At 38.8% G+C, this 24,860-nt stretch overlaps 2 protein-coding genes across 2 annotated transcripts in view; both read left to right on the forward strand.

Annotated features, from left to right (window-relative positions):
* The window catches only part of NMNAT3 (nicotinamide nucleotide adenylyltransferase 3), a 15,542-nt gene extending 10,099 nt beyond the window's left edge, over window positions 1-5,443 (forward strand). The window contains exons 3-4 of the mRNA XM_010009439.1: window positions 1,527-1,636; window positions 5,034-5,443. Of these exons, the coding sequence (XP_010007741.1) occupies window positions 1,527-1,636; window positions 5,034-5,443 (520 nt within the window). The remainder of the gene's footprint in view (window positions 1-1,526; window positions 1,637-5,033) is intronic.
* A 1,503-nt stretch (window positions 5,444-6,946) lies between these two features.
* Window positions 6,947-23,030, forward strand: RBP1 (retinol binding protein 1, cellular). The gene is made up of 4 exons (XM_010009440.1): window positions 6,947-7,063; window positions 7,664-7,842; window positions 19,467-19,568; window positions 22,760-23,030. Exons 1-4 carry the CDS (start codon window positions 6,991-6,993, stop codon window positions 22,811-22,813), a joined length of 408 nt encoding a protein of 135 aa, XP_010007742.1. The 5' UTR covers window positions 6,947-6,990; the 3' UTR covers window positions 22,814-23,030.
* The last annotated feature ends 1,830 nt before the right edge of the window (window positions 23,031-24,860 follow it).

The raw sequence follows: 24,860 nt of genomic DNA on the forward strand, positions 1-24,860 counted from the left end.
TTTGCAGGCCTTGTAATGTTAGTCTTGCACTGAGCCCTTTGCCAAGAGTTGTTATTTTTCAATCATGGACCAAGAATGTCAGTCCATGATACAAAGTTAGTGTGCTTGGCTATACATAGCATCAGCCTGTTTACAACAAGGCAGGATTCGAAATAGAAATGTAGGAAGACACAGGCCAAGCTACTGCTACCTACTTTCTACTCACACATGTCCCTCACCTTGTGTCTGTGCAGTTTCTTCAGCCACTGCCTGAGCATTAAAAATTACTGGAGATTGTTCTGCAGCCTGTCTAGGTGTAGGTTCTTGACACCTGGGCAACTTGTTCCTGTGGCTAAAAGTATTTGCATGATTTGAAGACTGTACATTTAAATTGCCAAAATCTAAATTCATTCCTTAGGCCAGACATTTACAGGGTTATCTATGGCATTGTACACATACTGAATTCGGACTGCACCTTGTAGCTCATCTTTGCTTAGATACAGTTATATAAGACCTGATGGTCACTTTGGCTGTACATGTAACAGAGATGGGACCTGGCTTGAGTCTGTGCCTGCCTGTACTGTTTAACCATGAGCATGTTTCCTGAAATGGTTTTGACTCATGCCAATATGAGCAATGCCTAAGCGTGGCTCAGGATGGTGCAAGTCACAGAGTATTCTAGACAGGCAAGGCCATGCTGATTTGGAAGGAAGGGATTTAGGTGTTTGGATATTGCTCTTATGATCAAAGAAGGGGCAGTACTGTCAAGTCACACTAGCTGTATTGCAGTGAGGCACCAGTGATCAGAAGCAGCAAAAGAATAAAGTTACAGAAACCTGGAAAACTGACAAAAGGATCCTTGCCTGCTTTCATGGATGGTAAAATTAGAAACACAACAGCTGTCAAAAATCTGAAGAGAATTATATGTTTTGAATTTCTCAGAATTTTGATTCCTTTAATTAAAGGCCAGGTTGGACGGGGCTTGGAACAACCTGCTCTAGTGGAAGGTGTCCCTGCCCATGGCAGGGGGTTGGAACTAGATGAGCTTTAAGATCCCTTCCAACCCAAACCAGGTTGGAATTCTATGAAATGGAAAACCACAGAGTGAAAACTCAGGGAACGCATTTTGTGGAGAAGAGGATGAGACAAAAAAGGCATGTCTTCTTCTGAAAAATGAGCACGCATCATCATAAGGGGTTGTATTTAATCAAGAAATTAAATCTAGTGAATAAAACATGATTTAATCTTGTTCAAGCAAAAAACTCCACAATGTTTTCAACATACAGCAAAATTGCCATAATGGTAGAATTTCATAAAGACATTTGAAAACCAGAATGCCATTCACATTTACTTGTGAATTCTGCAAAATGTGAACTTCATGGATACTAATCTAATGGTAAACGAAATACGCTAGATTCTTAACAAACTGTATTCAAACCCAAAGTGCATAAAAGCAGACTGTGTTCTTGAATCCAAAAGTGCCAGGTAATCTCTTTGTGCGCTTCTCAGAGGATTACCTCACACAGAAGCCTTTATTTTAAATGCAGGCACCATTACAACAAATCACTGAGATTGCTCCAGTCCAAGAAGGAATTCATGAAAAACAAACAGCCCATAGAAAGATCTGCAGAGGATTCCCTTTCTTACCAGCACTCAGGTTGGTTCGTAACTGTAAATATGACTCTTGGGTTAGCATTTAAAACAACACGGCTTTACCAGAATAAACTCACAATTGAAGAACATGAACATAGTAGCTGGTAGGTTTTGAGGGTTGGAGCTGCCTGCCAAAAACAAGCCATGCCAAATGCCAGCATGACTTGCAGTTATTCCCACATAGACGGGAGATTTGCTTGGGAATTGTATTAATTCTTGGTTTTCTAAGCATCACTTCAGCTGTGTTAGAGATGAGTGTTGTGGCCCTGCTGGTTTTGCAAAGCATAGAATATATGAATAAGAAGTATCAGAAAGTATAGGGATTACGTAAAACTGTAATTTAGTGTAAGACAGTGGATGAAGTAGATGAATATCACACCAGTGCTGCTGAAGCATTGATGTTTACTGCATTTCTGGACAGAAAAGCTTCTGTTGACGTTAGAAGTATGGCAGGTTCTGGAAACAGTGTCAGGTTTGGGTTTCCTGTTTTAGCCTTACGACTTGCTAGGATGCTGCTAGATTTTTTTGATACATTACACTCCATAGTATTGCAGCACTCCTTGAACATGAATAATACATTTAATTTGTTCATGGTTATAAAAAGTTTCCAAATGATGAGTTGTATCTTTATAGATAGTAGAGGCATTCAGGCTGCAGTAGAATCTTGTGTCTGATGGGGTTAATGATTGTGGGCAAGTGACAAGTCAGATGCTTCCATGTTGCCACACTAAGGAAAATTAGTGTGAATGCAGGAAAAACTATTTTAATTTTCCATTACAAAACCTTATTTTGGCTACTATTTTCTGTAGTTTTTTCATGCTCCACAGTATTTTATGTAAAAATGGTCAAGAAAACAAAAACTAAAGCAAGTCTTTCTTTCCCATGGAAGATTCTTAGTGTAGAATTCATCAGTCATCATCACAGGATTCCTTTACGGTCAAAAACAAAAAACGTAACAAAACTTGCATGAGGAGGGTAGGCAAGAGATAGGTTTCTCTGTCTAGTACATAGTAGCTGGATTTTAGATTTTACTTTTGCTATTAATTTTTATTGTTTTTTAATTTTAAATGCTATCTAGCAGCTATCTGCAAAGAACAATCTATTAGCTAGAACAGAGAAAGGCTGGCATCCTGCTGTTATTTTTTCTGTCTTCACTGCTTTTACCAACTGGGCAGTGATACAGATTTGGCTATATTAAACATCTATGTGGCCCACCAAGAGGAACAGAATGGTTTCTTCCCACTTCCTTTGGTCACTAGCATGCAATGGGACATGGGGAATGGTCAAGAACTACTGAGAACTCCAGAGCAGAATAGAGTTCCTCCCCTTTTTCCCCTTTCTCCTCCTTCTTTTTCACAGTCAGAAGAACCAGCCATTGGAATAATCTCCCCAGGGAAGTGGTGGATTCCCAACACTGGACACTTTTAAGACTCAGCTGGACAGGCTGCTGGGACATCTTGTATAGGTTACGCTTTGCCGAGAGAGATTCCAACTTGGTATTTTATGATTAATAAATAAATGTTGTTTAGCACAAACTTTCAAATGGCAGGCAATTGCTACCCAATTCCTCTTCCTTTTACCTCCTCCCACCCCCCAAAAAACCCCCTACCAACAATGAAATCTGTTGGATTGGGGTGTTCTGTGAAGTTTGTACAAAGGCTAACTCACCTAACTGAAGCTTTCACAAAGATCAGCTTGATGGCTGAATTTAGCAGTGGCAAACTTCCATAATACCCTCTTTTTCTATGAAATGTCTGCCTACTAAACTGTAAGACTTCTGTACATGGTACTGAACCTCATGATTTTGTTCCACATGAGATAATCAGGTCACTTTAATATATACTGCAAATAAAAAGGCTCATTAAGGACAGGTACAGACAATTGATTGCAGTTTTTATGAATTTAGTATGGCCTGTTGGTGCTGGTCATTCAGGACAAAGATAAGAATGACAAGACTACAGAGTCTTTTTGCTCTGTTTTTCAATGTCCAGGGATTTGCCATGCCTCCTGGAATCACCAAATATGGCTTCATGTGCAATATTTATTATCTTAGAAGAGATGGTTGGTTGTCTTCATTTCATTTTTAACTGAATCCCCTGCACTTCAAGTCTCTCAGTTGCCTTACCCGAACAACTGATGTCACCTCTTGAATGCTTTTCCCTGGTATATTCCAATAGCAGTCTCCGTTAATTAGACCTTAAATCCAGCTACTTCCTTTGTGTTGATATTTATTTCTCCTTTAGTTTACCCTCTCCTTTTTTCCTGAACAACACTTCAAAGAGCTGCAGTTCATTTCTGTCCACCATCGACTGAGCCACACCAGTCAAAAACAAGCAGAGTTTTCCCTGATCTAGACATACCATGGTCTGAAATAAAAGCTATTATACTTATGAAAAGATGGAGCATTGCAGCAGCCATTTGGGTTTTATATCATTATCTATAGCGGAGGCTGCAGATCATCGTTTAGCAAAGTGCCCTTGAAAGGCCAAAGACTTGTTTTTTCTCATTGGCATAGGAGATGTATTTGTAATATTGACAGCCTTTTTGTAAAGCCTACAGTCTGTTAATTTAGCTTCTAGTACCCTAGAACTATAATGCCTGTACATTCAGGGAAAACCCATCGACACTAAAAGCTCTGGTGTAAGATTAGCTCTAATGCAGTGTGGGGCAGAGTACTGTTTTATTGTGGAGGTTGCTGTTACTTAAAAAGCAGGCTGTGACATAAAACCCAGGTGAGACTCTGGAAAGCAGGGGACTTGAAACAGCCTTAACATGGAACTGAAGACAGGGAACTGGAAAGGAAGAGTAGAATCTCTGAATGGGAAGACAGAATTAGAACTTGCATGAGGAAATAGATGGCAAAGGACAGGTTGGAAGGGATGAAGGAGAAAAGATGAGCTTTATCAGAAGAGAGCTTCCAGTGTGGTGTGAATCCCAGGATTCTTGGTGTCTCTTTATTCAGCAGATCTCAGAAGTATGTGGGGCAGTCTTTCAGAGTTTCGTACTCTTGTATCCCCGATCCACGCAGGGATCACAGACAGCTTTTGCAGACTGGGGTGCAGTGGCCATGTTCAACCAAGTCTAGTCTTTATGCTAAAATAATTCACTTCTTTATTTGGTTCTTTCCCTTTTTGGCTTGCTTGAGTGGAGCAATAATTCTCCTTTAACATTGTATAGATAATATTTGATATGCTGTGAGTTATGGTAAAGTAGGTGATGAAGTAATTGTGACCAGACACATCAATTCCAGCTGAATTTTCCTTGCAACCTTTTGGAAGAAAACTGAAGTAAAGATAAATGATTAAAGGAAAAAGAGTAATACATTGAAACCAATTTTAAGTATAACCTTCCTAGAAAACCAAGCAAGTATAAAAATCTCTCCTTTCCTTTTATCTTTCCAGTTCTACCAGAATTAAAGCTGCTCTGTGGGGCTGATTTTCTACAGACATTTAAGACACCCAATCTCTGGAAGGAAGAACACATCACTGAAGTAGTGGAAAAGTTTGGTTTGGTCTGTGTTAGTCGTGCTGGCTCTGATCCTGCTCAGCATATCAAAGAATCAGAACTTTTATCTAAATTCCAGCACAATATCTTTCTGGTGAAAGAATGGATTCAGAATGAAATCAGTGCAACACAGATACGCTATGCCTTGTGCAGAGGGTTAAGTGTGAAATATCTCATACCTGATTCTGTTATAGCCTACATTGTGCACCATAATATCTACACAGAAGAGAGTGAGCGGAAGAATGAAGGTGACTTGCTTCAGCCTCTGAAGCTGCATAGCTCACCAGTAAACCCACTAAATGACTGATGTCTGTAGTGTGTCAAGTGGACAGACCTGGAGTTTTTTCCTGTAAAGTTCTTGAGGAAGCTTGTTTCTTGTTAATGGGGAGAAAATAAGTCCATTGGAAAGCACTTGAATTTATGTGGTGTTTTAAGGTCATGGGTTTGTTTGTGGTAGTGCTAGGGACATTGGGATGCTCAGCTGCATAGCTTAAAATACATACAAAACAGCTTCCATGTGAAAATAAATAAGATCTTAACAATAAATATTAACCTCCAGCAATACCTAAGGGCCAAACGTAGCACTTTTCTGAATTGTACTTCTGTAATGCTACGGGTAGTTTAAGGATAAAGATACTGTTCTGAAGCAGCAAAATAACATGAACCATAACTATTCTTTATATATGTATCTATTTAAATATATTACTGTTAAACTTTGACTTTTTAGGACCCTTAATAACTTTTTGTTTTGACAATTCGGACAAGAGATGGAAATAAGTCTTTGATGCCCGCACTTACAAATGCATGTACCACTCATGTCACTTTTAAGACTCCAGATTTACAAATGACAGACACTCCTCATTCCCAGATTTCAAGTGGGTTTCTTTGGTTTTCTGATCCAGAGTCTTCTGTAAGAGTAATTGCCAAAGCCCTTGAGTGACTGACATATCTAAGAGGATCTTCATCTGTACTGCTTGAAAATACACTGTGGGAAATAGATGAAATAGCTAAAAGGCTATCAATATTTGAGCCCTAACATTAGTCAGAAAAATCCTTTCTCTTATGTTGATTGCTTGTTCTACTGATTCAGTCTATCGCATGTTTTGACCAAAGACCCCCTCAAAGAATATACAATCTCCATAAAGTGGTATTCCTGTGTTTCGGTGTTGCTTAAATTAACTGAAAGCATGCATTCAGTAGTGATGTAGCATTTACCAATATACAGAATTATCCACAGCTTCTTAGTTTCCACCAAAGTGGTCCTTTTTGAGTCCTCAGAAGGCCAAACAGCTTCCACTTGTAGAATTTCTCTAGAATTAAGGAGCTTTTGAATAAGTTAAACTAATGCCAGACACAAACTGCTTTCACTGAAAGACTCTGTGTGATTGCTTTCTGAAAAGAAGGTGGCATAGGGTAGCTGGAACATATTCAAGGGAGAAGGAATTCACAAAAACCATGCAAGATAAGCACTCATATAGCTTTGGCTAATATCCTAAGCTACAGCTATTTAGCAGGGGTTTTTGTCCGAGCGCTGTATAAAAATGAAGAGCAATATGGTTAAAATGGTTATCCAGATAATCAGTACCCTTACAGAAGTTGCATGGAAGGTGAATGTTTCATTTTGTTTGTATCAAGCCATCCCGCTGTTGTTAGAAATCTCAAAGGTTCAGCCTTGTGGAAGGATTTAAAGGCAACACTTCCAACAATAATCGGCTTAGAAGGACTTGCATAGCTACACGGGCTAAAAAAGAGATAAAGGAAACTGGAGTTCAGGCTTACCACAAAGAAAGGTAGTGAGCTGCGTGGTGCAGAATCGACACACTGTCTTTGATTTTGACAGTCACCTAAGCAGGGATGCCTGCGGATTTCAATGGTTACTGGAAAATGGTCAGCAATGACAATTTTGAGGAGTATCTGAAAGCCCTGGGTAAGGTTCTCTTTATATTTAATAATCAATAAATGCAGCCTATCTTGGTCTTTATGTGATTCTATTTTTTCTTGTACAGTCATAAACATTTGAGAAATATTCTTCAGGAATGCACTTTAAGAATTGCCTTATGCAAAATCGTTTTGTCTTAAGCAGCCTCTACTTTTTTCCATCTTGAAGCTTACGTTAACAGAGATTAAACATCATAGCTTGAAAAGGTAAGTGGCAGACTTCAAACTTTAAAAAAACAACCATAATTTGAAAAAGAGTACAGTTTTCTTTATGTGTAATAGGCAGTAATGTACTTAATGCAGTTTTGGGTGTTTGCATTTGAGGTAAAGTGCTGTTATTCCTATAGAAATATCAAAGGCCTTATTGATTGTCAAATACAAATGGTGGTTTTTAGGATTCCAAATACTCAGAAAATCAAAACATTTATTTAAGTTAAAACAATTAGGTTATGGGCTTTTTCCTGATGAGAAACTTGGCCTGAAAGATCTGGACATTTACTTATCTTTGTTCATTTGAGTTCTCCCAAGACCTACAAGCTTCTTTTTGTGGTAGAATTTCTGGATTAAAATAATTCTTTTTCTTTTTCAGATGTAAATGTTGCTGTAAGAAAAATAGCAAACTTGCTTAAACCTGACAAAGAAATCCTTCAGAATGGGGATCATATGATCATTAAAACGCTAAGCACTTTTAGAAACTACATCATGGAATTTGATGTAGGAAAGGAGTTTGAGGAGGATTTAGCTGGGGTGGATGATCGCAAATGCATGGTAAGAATCAGAACACTAACAACAGACAGAAAAAGAGGAATATTAATGATCTGAGGCCTTTCACAGATGACCTCTGTAAACCAATTTGTGTGGCTACTCCTAAAATGAGTTCTGTGCTTCTCAGTTTGCCAAGACATGCACACAGTTATGAGCATGCCTTTACATGAAAGGAATGCTAATTTTGATGAGGAGCACAAAGCAATTTTATCAGTGAATGAATAGTAGCTCCAGTGAAACATTACTGAATTATACTGGGATGTTTCTCAGCTAAGAAGACATCTAAATGTTAGACTCTGAGAATCTTTTCAGTGAGTAATGTTTTACAGTGAAGAAATCTGCTGATCGCAGGGTCAGGCACTATTCCCCATGTGTAAGAACGGCCAAGTGCTTATAAATTGCTTATAAATCTTGTTGCTGTGCTTCTTCCTGGGTATATTTATCAGAGCAGATGTGTTTATTAGTCTACTAGAACAAATCTTACTACTGTCAATAAGCAAACACTGAGGACTCTGCCTTATGAACTCTTTTTGCTTGCCAGAGAGATGATACTTTCTAACTTATGACTGGTAAATACCAATTAACAGAGAAAAAACTTGACAATCCCAAATTCTTTTCTGTTAGTTTGAAAGCGTGACACCTGTGATATCCTGCAGTGAAGAAGTTGATAAGGAAAAGAAAATTATCTCAGGAGGAGAAATTACATAAAAGAGAATTAATAGGTTTCCATTCTTAGAGTGACAGTGCCATTTAAAAGTGATTCTCTAACACTAGGATATGCAAATTTGCTTTTGCTCTGGTGATGGTAGGAAAGGGAAAGATGGTGAAGATGGTGAAGATCAGAAAAAACAGAATGGCTAGTTAGTGAGTGCCTCAACTAATCCTTCTGTAGCCCTTGTTACAGAGGGCAGAAGCATGTTTGAGTGCAGAATAGAAAATTCACAGAAGGGAGAAGCAATGTGTATTTGTATAGGAAAGTCATAATGCATTTCTGACTGCTGGAAGGCTCTTAATCAGGATAATGAGGTCGAGATCCACTTAGGTGACAAAATTACTGTCAAAGGCAGCAATGTTCAAAATGTGCTCAAGTACTAAAAATGTCTGAAGTCCTCAGTGTTTGAGTCAGTACTGGTTGTGTGTGTACAGAGCTGTCTCCATCTAAGCATTATCTGTACTTAAATACCATTAAACTCCATGTAGAGGAGGATTAAAACATGGCAGAAAGACATGTTTGTGCTCTGAGGCTGTCTAGCACGTACCTGACACCACGTTTTGTGTCAGACAGCTGTGCTGAAAAATCAGATTCAGGAGACCTGGAAGCGTGGCCCTGGCTTAGTCCTGCTTTTGAAATGCTGAATTGATTTAACACACAACTCTTAACTTCCTGACAAATACCCTAAATATTTCATTGTTTGGAACAGGGGAAAGTTGTCAACTGTATTTTGCTAAATTGGATGGTTGGGAAGAATTTAAAATGTTGAACCAGAAAGAAGAAATTAGCGAAAGATGATTCTAGTCACTACAACAGCTTTTCGGTTTGGAGTGGAACCGAGTTCACCCTACTCCCAAGGGCTGCTTAAACATTTTATTGTCAGTTTAGTGCAAAATGCTTACCCAGCCTTGAAAGCAGAAGGTACCAGCATCTTCTTGCCTTCCCCAAAAAAATCCCCAAACCCCAGGAGGAGTCACTAACCCTGAATGTTTGCTTTCTTAAGAATGACAGGCACTAGACTCCACAAAAGCTTCCAGGAATGCTCCATGTCCCTTTATGGCCTGCAACAACAGATACCAACTGTGCAGTTAAGTCTCTATTGACATTTTAGCATTATATCATACTCTATAGCTTAATTTTCTTTTTAAAGATTTCTTTTCTACATAAGACCTCAGCTTTTTCAAAGGCAAAGCAGTACAAGAAGCTGTCTTTCTGAAGCCGCTTCAGCCCAAATCTGATAACCATAATGTCAGGCAAAACTTGCACTTGTTAAGCAGCAAAATAACTCCACAGACCAGAAGGAGTCTTGTGAGAGAAGGGTCGTGAAGATGATATAAGACATACTGGACCACTCCCTAAGTGGTGTTGCAAAGAAAACTACCATAAAAGCAAAGGTTGAATATCATTCCTGGTGTTCTCTTTTCTCATCTATAGCTTGTGAAACTGCATGCCATAAATGGCTTAATCATTAATAGTCAACCTGTGCAATGGGAGAGATTATGAATCAATTATTGTTATTGATATTGTGGACTGAGCAGACCACTGGGCAAGTTTTATCCAAGTAGCTCAATATATGAGAAGTACAAAGTAACATGGATAAGACAAATTACACATTAAACATTAATCTATATAGCAGAGCAGTCATCAGGAGACCAGCAAAAATAAGCCTAGAAGTAATTCATCCAAGAAGTATAGATCATTTTTTCTTTTAATGAAGAATATAACATCTATCCAGAGTTAACATATCAGTGAAAATAATGGTGTGGTGGACAGGTTACATATTGTGTTTAATTCACTGAAATTGTCTTCACCTCTCAGTTGTAAAACATGTCTTTGAGTCAGTCAGGGTAGAGTGTAACTGTAATTCACGTGGATACTGTCTCTGGTAACTGAAGTCTAAAAAGGTTTGCTGATACTTCGGATGGACAGTAGGCATTGATACTCGTTTGATGGTGTAGGCCCCCTCCTTCATTTTTATGGCTGGTCATGCCTGGAAGCCTGTCTGAACTTTTTGGAAGGTTGAGTTAATTGAGCTGGATAAACCTCAGCAGTTTCAGTTTGTCTTTTTTTTGACTTTAACTTGCTTTCTTGTATGCACATGTCTTCAGGTGATTCTGTTCCTTTAAGGGATATAGGTAACAGCGACTGGTGACAGCAGCTCCTTTAGGATTTTGTTTCTGTTGGGAAGTGAAAAATTGTTCCTTTGGAATCTCCAGAAACTCAAAAACCCTGACAGTTTAGTTAAAGATGTATCTTCTCTGTTCTGTAAAACCAAAGATGAGGATGGTTGACCACACAGATGTGTGCACACAGGAGAGATCACTAATTACAGTGCAAGAAGACAGCTGATAATGCTCTCTAAGCAATACTGAAGCTGTATTGCACACAGCTTGTGTGTGGAGCAGCTGCCCCACAACCTAGTCTCTTATGAAATGCATTCACTTAGCTCCATAATGCTGTCGTGCTTCTCCTGGAGCCTTTCCCCAGACATCTTACCTCCTAGGTAACAGTTAAATAAGAGTTTCTCTATTTGACAATTTCATGGAAGATGCATTTCTGCAAGTTTGTTTATACTTAGGATTGTTAAAAACTTGTCAGTTTGAAACACAAAGTTTCATTTTAACTTTTACATATACAGAAGCATCTTTGACTCTCTGCAAATGTTTCAAGGTGCGCATTAGATAATGTAGAAAGATGTTTAGAACATTAATACTGTTTTATATTATTTCTCATATGACGTGAAGTTTGAATCGGACCATGTGATAAAGTTTTTTTGATGATAAAGAGACTTTGATGAGTTTGTTCATGGTTTTAATTGGTCACGTGTAGCAGATGTATAGTGTGCAAAGACAGACATTTAAACTGATAACTTTGGTATTGCCTGAACTGAGTATTTGATCCTGCTATCTTCATTCTCCAGTCTCCTCATGAAATTTCCTCAATTTAAAGATAAATTCTATAATCTCTAGTTGAGATTAGTTTAGTGTTTCAGGTATTCCACTAAGTATAAAGCCTTCTTTCATGTGCACAAACTTTACCATGGAAAAAATTCACTGTGCACGAAAAAGGCAAGACCTATTTCTCTATTCAGTTTGCTGCTAAAGTCGGAGAAAGTTTTTGCATTGTAATTTTTCTCTGCTGTTTAAGCATTTGAATGAGACTGAATTGCTTTAGCTCACACTATCCAGAATGAAGCTGTCTATTGAAAGAGACTAAGGGCAAGTGATCTGTTTAAAGAAACAAGGAAGATGCTATGTTCTAAATAGCAGAACAGCAGAATTTCTTGGGTAACTGACAACAGCATTAGTGGCATTAGAATTGAATATTTGGCTAAGCAGGTGAAGGGTGCTTCAGTAATTCAGAGCCCTGTGCTCTTTGGCATGGTAATTTTCTTACATTGAAGCTGGAGAGGAAATGACAATGGGGACTGGTAAACAGCTACACCAGCAAGAATTTGAAACTGAAGAGGGGAAATTGTACATATTAGCCATTTAGTTAACCAAATAGAACACAAGCAGAATATAACCATATAATATATGTTATCGCATAGGTATTTAGGGTGCCATTATTGGAACTAACATAACTTTTAGTCATAGTTAAGACTTGCTGCGGTGGGGTGAGGTGGGTTTGGGAGTTGTAGAAATCACTCACCAGATCTATCATACACCTTACCATATGAATGTCTTCCTGAATATATAGGCATTTAATGTTTAAGCCACATAAGGATTGTTCATAGACATGAAACCAATCCTTCTGTTACATGTGACAGGAGGCAAGTTGTTTGAAACTGGTGATGGCTCTGTTTTAAATAACAAACATGCCAAATGTGAAAACCATTCCTCTCTGGTTTGTATTCAGGAACAATGCAATGAAGTTTAGTTGTTCTCAACATAGTTTGATTTCTACTGCTACAAGGTCAGAATAAAGCCCTGTTATAAAATCACGTGGCTCCTGAAGTTTTTTAACTATTTAAGCAGGGTTCCTCTGTTCCACAAATGGAATTCACAGCTGTTAAGCTAGTCTAGAGTTGGTATTGGAATGAACACTTTGCTGCCAGAAAAACAGCAAACAACATTCCAATACTTGGAATTTTAGTAGGGATCCCTCCCGGGGTAAGAAGACTCAAAATAATTTGCTCCTGTCTTGTAAGATGCCAGATGAGCAATATATCTTTACTTGATCCTTCTGACTCAGCTGTTTTGTTTCTTCACATCTTCAAATGCTGTCCTTTTCTTTTTGGCTTGTATTTTTTCACAGACTTTGTTGGAACAAGTTCTGTTGTAGAATTACTGTTGCTGGGAGGTGGGTTTATGGTATTGACTGTGTGTATGTACTAGTCTCCTCTCAAGTCCAGTGCCCTCCCTTTGCAGTACTGTAGATTCCCCAACTCCTCATTGGAATAATCTCTGACTTTTGAGGGGTTTTACTTCAAAGGAGGTAGTCTTCATGCAGTTTTCTGTTGATGCTTCTGACCTTTTACAGACTGTTGCCCGTAAGTGAGGAAGAACAGTTCTCCAGTCAGCCTCTCCAGCCTCTGGTGAACAGAGATGCCCACTTGGAGCTATCTCAGGCTCTGTAATACTCTGATTCATTCTGCCCCTGTGCCTCAGTAAAGAACAGCTATTTCCTTTTTTCTGCCTTGTTTCACACTGCATGCTCTTTTGGCCTTACTGCTTATTACCTGTAAGTGATATGCTCAGCACATTTGTGTGCTGATATCAAATGAGATCTCTTGAATCTTTTGCCATATAATTTAAGATGTCATTAACTTTGAATTTTACAGTGCTGGATTCATGTCTAAAACACGAGTAATCAGAAGCTTTGAGCTAGTTATTCACCATACCTCTGCTAACATGCTGAAGCTTTGGAGGGGAGGTGGTTTAGGATGTCCTTTTCAGGTCTTTGTGAATCCTAAAAAGCTCTGAGAGTTACAAATGCAGAAAGTGTGATCAGAAAGAACCAGCTGAAAACCTGAGAACCAGACCTACCAAATCCAGTTTTGAATGACAGACCATTAGTGTTATGTACAATTGCATCTTGCTAAAATTACACATGAGATAAATCAATTGCATAAATTAATTTAAATGGGAAGTGTCTTAGAATCGATTCTGATCCTTGCACAAATTGGATGTGCTGTTTTGTACTTCTTTTCTGGCATAGGATGTAAACAAGTCTTCCTATTTTTGTATTATTTGTGTACAGTTTTATTTCAGTAGAAAAAAAGACTCCACCATTCCTAAGAAATAAAACATTATGCACTGCCCAAAATATTGATTCTTCTCCTCCTCACATTTCGTCACCTGCATAGCCTGGAGTTTTGTCAAATTTCATTTCCTGGAACATGTCTCTAGTCATTGCTTGTCTTCATTGCTCTTATGAACAAGGATTCAAAGTAAGGAATCTGAACACTAAAGATATGATCCTATCTGACAGCAGCTTACCCTTTGATCTTAAATTTGTCAATCCAATCCTGTCTCTTTGCTAGCAGTGGAGACACTGATGATCATAGAAGCAAAATACTGCTTCTAGAAGTGCCTCATCTTTTGACTGCTGTGAACTTCAGTTGCTTTATCAACTGGGTACAGAATGCCCACATTATAACCAGCTTGTCTTTCCATAATAATCTGAGCAAGTTTGTAATGGCATGAACACATTTCAGAATCCTCTAGCTATAGATACCTATTAGGCATCACATCTGCCAGCCCCACAAGCTGAGAGATTAGTTGCATTGTACACCCAACCACCTACTGTGAGTTACCTTTGGGAGTCCTGGTGCTGCATGGCTAAAACCGGGAATGGTGAAATGGAAGGTTAGATTTCTAAGTGCTTCCACAAGAGTGAACTGAAGTTAGTAAGGGAAAGAAAGGTTGGTATAGACTTTATCTTTCAGCCTAACTACAGGATGGCTAGGTATGTATAACCTTTGTCTAGCAATAGTATCTTGAGATAAAATCCAGGAATCCTACCCCTTATTTTTCTATTGGCTTTGTTGTTGTTTTCTCAGTAGTTTTTTTGGTTGTCACCAACATGCCAGATGGAGATTTGATGAAATAAAAAGAGTTACAGGATGGAGAGATGACAAACCCTGAACATGGCTGTAGCCCTGCTGTTAGCAGTGCACATAGGTCATAGGTTGTGAATACATTACAGAATGCCCCTTCCCAATTAGATTAGATTTTGTCTATGATACCAACATCAGTTTATTCCATTAGGACTTCATTTGATGAAAATTCCCCCTGCAGACTGCTTACCTAACAGAAGTTTTTTAAATCACTTTGAAACTTGGTTCAGATGAAAATGCTGTATCTTGAGAAGCTATTAAATATCTTGTTGGATAAGTTGCCATGATCAACCAAAAGTTTTAGGCTATTTTCTTTGGTAGTTTTTGTAAACACAATACAGGGGACAGCTCAAGTTGGATTTTTGTGTGTCACCTGACCTTAACAGTTCCTTTCCATTGTTTAATCCTTCTTAAATTGTAAGTACACTGTAAAATGACTGGTCATGCTCATAAGCAGAGAATTACTGGATTGAGATGGAGCATGGAATGCGTCATTGCTGGGTTAGAGCATTGCAGGCATTTGCTACAGCACAATATAGAGAACACACTCTGAAGGGAAGTGGAAGAACAGAACTGGTACTGATACTTCTGTCCTACAGATGGGAAATCAATAACATATTTTTGATGAAAGGTGGTAGCTGCAATTCATATTTGTAGATGCAGTTTGTCACATCTATGTAGCATTAATAAAAAATCTTTTTGGGCTACTTAAAAAAATGATATTTTAGTTCATTCACCTGTAAAATACATTACGTATCTTCAACTGCATGCTAGGAATAGCCAGCATGGGAATGAGAAACATTGCATAGAGCCAGCATCAAATGTTTTTGCACTTAGACCTCACTGGGAAATGCAAAGTTCTCTGATAAAATAGGTTGATAATTCTTTCAGTAAATCATAAAAGTCAGCATCTCTGGCTGGGGGTCAATCTGACTTGCCACTAGAAGCAGGAAGTACTATCTGTTGTAATTCTGCAAGACTTTATTACTGTTACCGGTATGTAGAGAAAGTGCAAATACATGGTTGGTAGATTTGGTTTGGTTTTACTAAATAGTTCATTTAATAAATCTGCCTTGGCTCATAACTGAGAACAGTAATGAGAATACTTCATCATGTCTTCTAGCTTTAATATTCAGGAAGGTAGTGTTGCTATGCACATGTATTTATATCTTCATATCACTTACAGAAGTATGTAAATGGCTAAGGAATAAAGGGACAATATCTAAGTACACAAAAAGAAGTGTAAGACTACAGAAATCATATCATACAACTAAAGAAAATGTGAACATTTTTGGTGTTCTTGGGCTTCATAGGCTTCTTCAGCTCCCAGAGGAGCTCCATTCACTATTATTACACATCAAGAATAAAGTGTATATAATCCAAAAGATGTGCACTGTTAGTGGTAACAATTTTTGAGAAAAGTTAAATTGAGGCAAGCCTCACTCTTATTTATCTCTCCATTAACTTTTCTTGTGCTCCTTAAGTATTTTTAATCACACTATTAACTAATGACATTAATTGCTCTTCTGAAGTTCCCTACAGAACTATATGCATTTGACCTAAGAAGTATTTGTCTTAGGTTTAAGTATGATCTGGTAGTAAGTAAGCAAAACTTTAACTTGCTTATGACAAACTAGATTATATACTGTCTAGTTGAAAGGAATAAATGAAGTCTTCCATTTATCCTACAAGTAGTACAAGATGCTCAAAAAGGCAGAAGCCTTCAGATTTAGAGAAAAACTACATTTTCATCTAGTTGCCATCAGGAAACTGCGGCTTTCCAGTGTCTTCAGAGTTTATCTACTCCTCCTCTTGCTTGTGGAGGAAGCTTCCTTCCTATGAAGAATAGGAACTGTCTGCCTGGGGATGCTGTGGGCACCAAACCCTGGCAAAGACTTTCACTCATTCCAGATAGAGGACGGTAGTTTAGGCTCTGTAATCCATCATACCTTAGGTAATGCTATTATCAACATGGTGGCAAACAAGGTTAAGTATAAAAGCCTTCTTTTGTAATAAAAGCTGCTTTACGTAAAACGCATTTCTTTATCTTGATAATATGTGTGTGCTGGGAGAGGAAAACAATAGCAGCTAAAGGTTCTTACAGAGCTGCCTTACTAGTCTTTCAAGAGCTTGACTTAATTATACAACAGTGCTATCCTGATCCAGTCTTTAAAAATGAATCTTTCCTCTAACATACAACAAAAGAGATTTGATTTACTATCATTTGCCCTACAATGAGGGGTTTTTTAAATACTATTATTATTTTTTGTTCTGACCCAAAAATTTGGAAATGTCCTCAGGCAAGCATTGCTGCTGGTAAACGGTGGACTATATGAAGCAGCCAGTGTGTAACAGCCTCAGCAACTCCAGCCCCAACTGATGCTCAGTGTGTGTCTTAATAGAGATATTTGGAATGGAGTTAAAAGAAGAATTTCTGTCTTCTGCACTAGTTGTGTCTATTATTGGATGAGTCATTACAGTTTGACCTAAAGAAAGGAAAATAAAAATGCTACTGATTAATCTTACTGTCATCAAGTGGTTGTTCCTGCTAACAAAGAAGAGGACATTATGTTCTCCTGCAATATATTCTGTCTTTTATAACCTTCATAGCAAAACAGCCATATACAAAAATCAGAAACTGTATGATTTACTCATATCCCTTCAGTGGTTATATTTCTCAAAGGTAAGGCAGAGGATGATAAGTGAGAATATTGGCTGATAGAACAGCTTGGTTAACGGTCTGTGGGATTACACTCTTCGTGGTTATCACCAGATTGCCAAAAGCAGTATCTAATCTTGACTGGAAAAACAAGAAAGTGTGTTGTTTTCTGAGATGAAACAATTTCAATCACCCTTGGAGTGAAAGTTAACATCTCGTTGCACTGCTACAAACATTTCTCAATTGCCCCCAAGTGTAGTAAGCTAGTGAGCACTATCAAGACTAATAACTTCCACAACTGCCTTAGAACATTAATAGTACTAATAAAGTTGGATCTTACTTTATTATGGTATACTGCCTTTGAATTCACATACAAACCCACTAAATTTAACCATTAAACTAGTCTAATGATTAAACTATGCCAAGCTAATACTCAATGGATAAAAGTAAGTGCTGTTAGTAAACAAAGTTGCAAATACAAATGCTTCATTCCCAGTATCCCTCACATCTACAAGTCATCAGTAGAAATAATGTTCATTTTCAGATATATTATTTTTTAGAATCATCAGAATTTCTTACATGTGCTAACTCCCAAATTAAACAATTTTCACTTTGACTAGTATTACTTTTTATCTTCTATCTCCAACTGGATGTCTACAGACCAAAAACAGATATGGAAGAGGGCTTAAACTATGATGACCGCAGCTTTACCCAAATGTGTTGTTCCTTCCTGTGTTAGCATTTTTATGCATTATAAGGATATGGCTTTTAAAAAATGTTACCTACTACTTGGTTTAAATACATCATTTTACAAGAGTGAACAGAAGAATTTGTGAATGCCTTTTCCAAATTGTAGAGATTTTTAGCAAGGACACGAGAGTTTGTCTCTCAGAGACCCCGTATGGTGCAAACAGACTATATAGGATCAATAACAATGCCTTGCCTATAATTATCTGTGCTGGAACTCTTTGTAGTGATGCATTTTCCATGCTTGTTTAGCCTAAAGCTTCCCAGGGGAGGAGACTGCCAGCTGTACTCATTTCAAGATAGTGCTATCATGGTTATCATTTAAGAATGAATTGTTTGTGACATACAGAAATGAAATAAATAGGGCTGCATAGTTCTTCAGTGTTGAACTGGGTTTAGTTCCCAGAATGACAAATGTAGGCTGACTTCTTAGAAACTACACAGGATGGATCCATTAAGTTTTCCTTTAATGACCGATCAGAATTTATCTTCTCTCCACATTTGACTGCTTATACAGGCAGTGGCTGAAGACTTACAGGGTAGACACTCAATCCATGTTTAGTCCTCAGCCTCACTTCAAAACAGCTGGTTTAAAAGCCATGTGGTAATATTGATGTTAAACTATCCTCATGGAGCACAAATTGTTGCTGCTCTTCCCTTTCCCTCTTTAAATATTTTACAGAGTATTGCTTCTCTTTATCTTAGGGAGAGGTGGAAGGCAAATTGTCAGTAAAGACTGTAAGATGCACCCTCATACATTTAAGTAGTTTTCTGAATCAAATTCTATTGAACTACTCAGGACGGCACCAATATTCACAGCAGTGCTATGTCAAACCCTGCAGCCCTGTACTTTTATTCTGCCAGTCCTGGCTCAAGTAGCTCTCCTGCTACGCTTACACAAAGCAGGATACTGGCGAGTTACCCATTTGCTGATGCTTCCAAACCACTCCGCGCGATGACAGGAAACAGATTAAGACATGAGGAAAGAACAGCACAGGATTCAAAAGCCTTGCTCATCCATAGCTGCCAGGAGGTGATACTCTTTCAAGCAGAGCAGCTGGGGAATCCTTACAGTGGAGAAACCAAAGTGAATCTCAAGTTTTCATCTCCTTTTGCAGGTACACTGTTAGGCTGCACATCCCTTCTGCTACTCTTAACTGTCAGCAGGGAGCGAGGAGTGCACTCTTATGCAATTAGTTTTACCATATTTTTCTTGCATTTAAACAGCTTTATCTCATCCTTCCAGGTTTTTGACAGGCAGTTGGGCAGCAGCTTTCTCTTTAAGCTCATTTCTTTTGTATTTATCCTAAGTGTTACGACACTCTACAGTTATTCTTCCTGTGAGATACATTAATCATTTATTACATTAGAGAGAAGTTCTGCTTTAAGGAAACTAATCATGATACCAGAGAATACTACACTAACATCGAACATATCTATTTTGTTAGACCACTGTGTCTTGGGATGGAGATAAGCTTCTTTGTGTACAGAATGGAGAAAAAGAAGGTCGTGGTTGGACCCAGTGGATTGAAGGAGATGAAATGCATCTGGTAAGATCATACGACAGGTCTTAAATGCCACTCTATTAAAATAGTTAGATGTAATGCAGGCTGTGTGCTATGTTATCTTGGCTTACGTTGACATAATTATGTATTGGTGTGGCATTTGACTTGTTCCTAAAGCAATGATTTAATTTGGAGCCATTATGCTTTTATGTCCTGTACAAAGAATGCATGATTTCAAAGCAGTAGTCTCTGTGTTAACTGCCTGTCCAGACAAACCAGTTTGAAATGTTTATGCTGAAGAAGACACTTAACAGAATGTCCTTCATACAGTCTGTGAAATATGCAGTATGGGAGCTGGTGTAATTATGCATCCAACAATAAGCCATAAGGGGAAAATACACCATTGTTCTACCATAATTACAGGCCAGGCTGCATTAGGACCTAGAGGACTAAAACAGCAATTAAGTTTTTGAAATGTCATCTTCTTTTAGATCATCATTTCTATCTGCCTGAGTTAACAGGACCTGAAAGAAGATTCCTGTTCTTTTCTCGCGTAGCTCTTTATAGCATCCTCTCATCAGTGTGGGTAAAAGGCAGTCTTCCGGCTGACATAATAAAACCCAGCCTCCATTTCTGTTCACTGTTCAGTACTGTTAGCATTGAGCAGTCTAAATGGATGTTCTGTAAATATTCAAGCCAGCAGCAGAGTTATGAAATCTTTGCAAAGTTCCCCAGGTCTGTTACTGCTAAACACAGTTTTCAGGAAGTACTGGAATCCCAGAAACCAGTTTGGGAAAAGAATGTATATGACAGATCTTACTGTCTGAACTACATACTTTGTATAATGCAGCTAGGGAGAACGTTACGGTGTAAGTGACCACATTATAGCTGAGGTCATGGGCTCACTGAAAGTAGGGCCAAGCACTGAAAAGGAGATTCCAGAATTCCCTGTGTACACGTATTCCCTCTATCTCTACACAAACACAATACAGTATTGTGACACTACCTGTCAGCTTCCTAACAATTGGTGCCATCTGTTATGAAGTTACACCAAGCATCAGCCCTTTCAGATTCTCTGCTGGCAAACAGCTTGCCATTAGCCATACAGTGTCCAAGGTTGAAGTTTAACTTACGCCTAGCTGCACTCAATCATACACGTGTGCACTCATCTGCACATATATGAAGCAACAGCACTAGTTGCTATTGGATTTATTTGTATTGGCATCCTGGTTTCTGTCCCTTGCCAGCTCCGCAGACATTATCCCTAGCCATTTCCTGACCTCAGCACCTGTTTATTTAGCCCTGTCTGCTATCCTTACACTGATGCTCTAGTCATGCAACCTAGCCATGGACCTCCAGGCCAGACCACTTTTTATACCTGACCCTGCCAAGAGTTTGATCGTAGAAGCCATAAATTCAGATTAAGTTGCTCAAACGTGTGTCTAGTGCCACATGAGGGTAACCTGACTGCTCTGAGGCTAATTTCTCAGAAGGCTGTGAAGAGTTCTGTATCATACCTGCCAGCTCATGCAGGCATCCATGCACGCATTGGCACTTGCACAATTTATCATAATCTGTCTCTCATGTACACAAAAGTCATGCAAAGGAAGCAACAAAGTATCTTAGAGACAAGTCCCCAATATTTCAGTTGGATCACTTTTTACATTTCATGAACTTAAAAAGATGTCCTTTTTATTTCTCTGGATCCTTACTAATGTAACTTTTTCCATTAAACATAGAGTAAAGGGTCCCATTTACTATCTGGGTTTTGAGCAGCTAAGATTACTACTAGGTCCTGTACTCCTGAGAGCCCTTTGATACAATGGGTAGTTACCTTTAAAAAATTGATACTTTGATAACTTTATGATCCTATTGAACTTTACACAATGAGCAAAGTGTTAATTTAATTCTTTCTACAGTTCCGGAGTGAGTAGTACCACATCCCTTTTAGGAAGGGATTAGGAACTTTACTGCTTCCTATTTTCTCCATTTCATCTGTGGCCTGTACTTTGTAGTTCTTTTTCCTCCTTGGATTCTATTTTATGTGACTGATTTGACCATTCTCCATTTCCTTTTGAGTTTTATTGCCCTTTTCTATTGTACTGATTGCTTCTGCTCTGTAGGTTTTTGTCACTGTCAGCAGATCTCTCCACCTTTATTGCACCCTCCTTCGTTCAGGTTACCCATATACAGGTCCTGACTAAAATCACTCTATCATTGTTTCATCAATTCATCATGAAGTACCTTCTCTTACTAGGAACTAGCAACATATGCCAACAAGGTTATTGCCTTAGTGTAAGGTTTTTTCAGTATGTCATTTTATCAAAGTCCCCCATAAGAAAATGTGCATAACTTCCCAGAATCACTTCCTACAAGCTCAGGAGCGATGCATCCTGACAAAGAGGAAAGGTCCTGCACCTGGGTCAAGGCAATCCCAAGCACAAACACAGGCTTTGTAAAGACTGGATGGAGCAGCCCTGAGGAGAAGGACTTGGGGGTGTTGGGTGACGAGAAGCTCCCCATGACCCAGCAGTGAGCACTTGAGCCCAGAACCCCTCTGTGTGCTGAGCTGCATCCCCAGAGCATGAGCAGCAGGTCAAGGGAAGGGATTCTCCCCCTCTGCTGTGCTCTGGTGAGACCCCCCCTGCAGTCCTGATCCAGCTGGGGCAACAACACAAGAGCGATGTGGAGCTGTTGGAGTGAGTCCAGAGGAGGCCATGGAGATGCTGCGAGGGCTGGAGCAGCTCTGCTCTGGAGCCAGGCTGAGAGAGCTGGGCTGGTGCAGCCTGGAGAAGAGAAGGCTCCTTAAGGGGAGACCTTAGAGCAGCTCCAGCGTCTAAAGGGGCTACAAGAATTCTGAAGAGGGACTTCTGACAAGAGTCTGTAGTGACAGGACAAGGGGGAATGGCTTTAAACTGACAGAGGGGAGATTTAGATTAGATGTTAGGAAGAAGTTCTTCCCTGTGAGGGTGCTGAGGTCCTGGCCCAGAGTGCCCAGGGAAGCTGTGGCTGCCCCATCCCTGGCAGTGTTCAAGGCCAGGTTGGACACAGGGGCTTGGAGCAACCTGCTTTAGTGGAAGGTGTCCCTACTCATGGCAGGGGGCAGAACTGGGTGAGCTTTAAGGTCCCTTCCCCCCCAAACCATTCTGTGATTCTGTGAATCTGTGATTATGTGAATGTATAATGCATGTGCCCTGTATAAAACCTGTAGTCTGTAATTTTTTTTCTCTTCCTAGGAAATAAGAGTGTGTGGAGTCAAGTGTAAGCAGGTCTTTAAGAAGGTACAATGAGCCTACTGCTGATACAGAAGTGAAGAACAGTAGAATTTACACTTACCACCGAATCTCCAAATGCTAGTAATGAACATCATCCCTGACAAAAGCAAACACAGAAATGAAGATCAATTTGAACTGTATAATTTGAATAAGATATTTTTATCAAATCATTTAAAAGAAATAACTGCAAATAAAACTATTTCTAGAAATGCCAATTAAAGATACTAAACACCATAAATGTGTGCGTACAATAATTCTTGACTGCACTAAAATAGGGCAGTTTGGTAAAAAATAAGATACTGGAGTTTAAGACCTTTTAAGTTTTTACTTATAATGGAAATCACCCTTAGCCTTATCAAGGGGCTTTCAGGTAATCTTGTTTTCAAGTGTTGAATTGTAGTTGCAGTGAAGCATATCAGAGCTGTAGAATGTGGCATACACTTAAATCCTGATTTCACTGAAGAGAGTGGGAATTTTACCATCATCTCCAATGGAACAGTACTTCACTGAAAATATATGAAACTATGTAAGTAAAGGAATGCATCAATAGAATGGGAGGACAGTACTTACAGAAGCATAGCCAAGGGGCAATTCTTTTCTAAACACTTTAGCCAATACCTGCCCACTCATTTTCTTTTTTTCTTACTCTTGAGAGACTAATACTCAGATCACTGCTAGAAACTGCATGTAATGTACACATACCACACAGAAGATATGACTGGCATTGCTTTCAGCTGTATCATTTGCAGAACGTTTTACAACCCACCATAGTCCTCATGTTCTCATGCAGACTGAGTGCATAACAAAGCATTGGCCTGGCAGTTCCCAACTCTGATTGAATTGGTAGTTACAGTAATAGTAATTTGCAAACCAAATCATTGTATTTTCAGTCTATTGATACACCTGATCTACAATTAGCACCATCAAACTGTTCTATGGTTCTATGAATCTATGTTTCTATGATTCTATGATTGTATGAACATGTGTTATTATGAAGGCTGTTTAGAAAAACTATCAGCCTGATCTAACATGAAGAAATGGAGGTTCAGAAACAGTCGTCGTAAACTGTAAAGTTAGTACAGCAGGGATGATAAACTTTCTGAACCGTGGTATTTCAACTGTACTACATATATTGTGAGTGTAGCACCAGATGTGCTGTAAGGAACATCTAATTCAATTTTGTAAAGTTTTAGCTTTTACTTTGCATAAGAAAATACACAGAAAATACTATCCATGAAGACTTAAGCATCCATGTGTGATAAACAGGTGAAAAATACTCCATGTAAATTCTTGTGTTGTTATTGCAACAGCTGTGGGTCATACTACTTAAAATTACAGACATAAGCAGTGCAGTTGTTTACTTAAGTTCCCTTGTAATTTTCTTCCTGGCAATACATAATACTCCTGCCTAAGGAAGACTCTGGGAATTATACTTGAGGCTGGTCAACCAGATACATGCAAAAGCTGTTTTTTTTCTCATGGAAGAGTGTCTTAGCCATCTAGCTATGTTTCCATATGGATATCCCTCCTGACTGATAAACAGACCTGCAGTTAATGGTGATTAAGTTTTCTTGTACTTGGAGTGGGACAGGTCAAAACTGCTTACAGTTAAATAAGATAGAAAGGTTGTGGGTGAGGGAAAAGGATCAGAAACCTAGGTATCTGGGGTCAAAATACTGCTCTGCTTAAGTGAAACTGCAAATAGCTGTCTATTTAAAATGTTATTTATCACCTTACACAAGCTTGGGCATAGCCCAGCTGCCAAGTTTCAGTGCATCAGTCATTTGCTTTTCTTGAAAGGTTCTAAATTACACATTTCATGACCGTGCACAGCCTCCACATTCCTCTCCACTCTTCTGCCCCAAGGAAAACAAGCGAACAATGGAAAATAAGGAATCAGCTCCAACTTCTCACTTATAGTAGATCCTATTTTTTATTCAGATCACCTGTATTTTCCTTCTGATGTGAAAACTGAAACTACACAATAAGAAGATGGTTCACACCACTATCTACAATTAAATTTTGTATAATTCTTTTTCACGTTCAGCACTGACTGGGACCT

The sequence above is a fragment of the Nestor notabilis genome, unplaced genomic scaffold, assembly GCF_000696875.1.
Source record: "Nestor notabilis isolate BGI_N333 unplaced genomic scaffold, ASM69687v1 scaffold8232, whole genome shotgun sequence".
Taxonomy (NCBI): Eukaryota; Metazoa; Chordata; class Aves; order Psittaciformes; family Psittacidae; genus Nestor; species Nestor notabilis.

Excerpts from the sequence above, each read along its gene's own strand:
- RBP1 (XM_010009440.1), top strand. The coding sequence starts at position 6,991 with ATGCCTGCGGATTTCAATGGTTACTGGAAAATGGTCAGCAATGACAAT. Across the intron at positions 7,843-19,466 it reads TGGATGATCGCAAATGCATG|ACCACTGTGTCTTGGGATGG; the intron begins GTAAGAATCAGA and ends CTATTTTGTTAG. Across the intron at positions 19,569-22,759 it reads AAGGAGATGAAATGCATCTG|GAAATAAGAGTGTGTGGAGT; the intron begins GTAAGATCATAC and ends TTCTCTTCCTAG.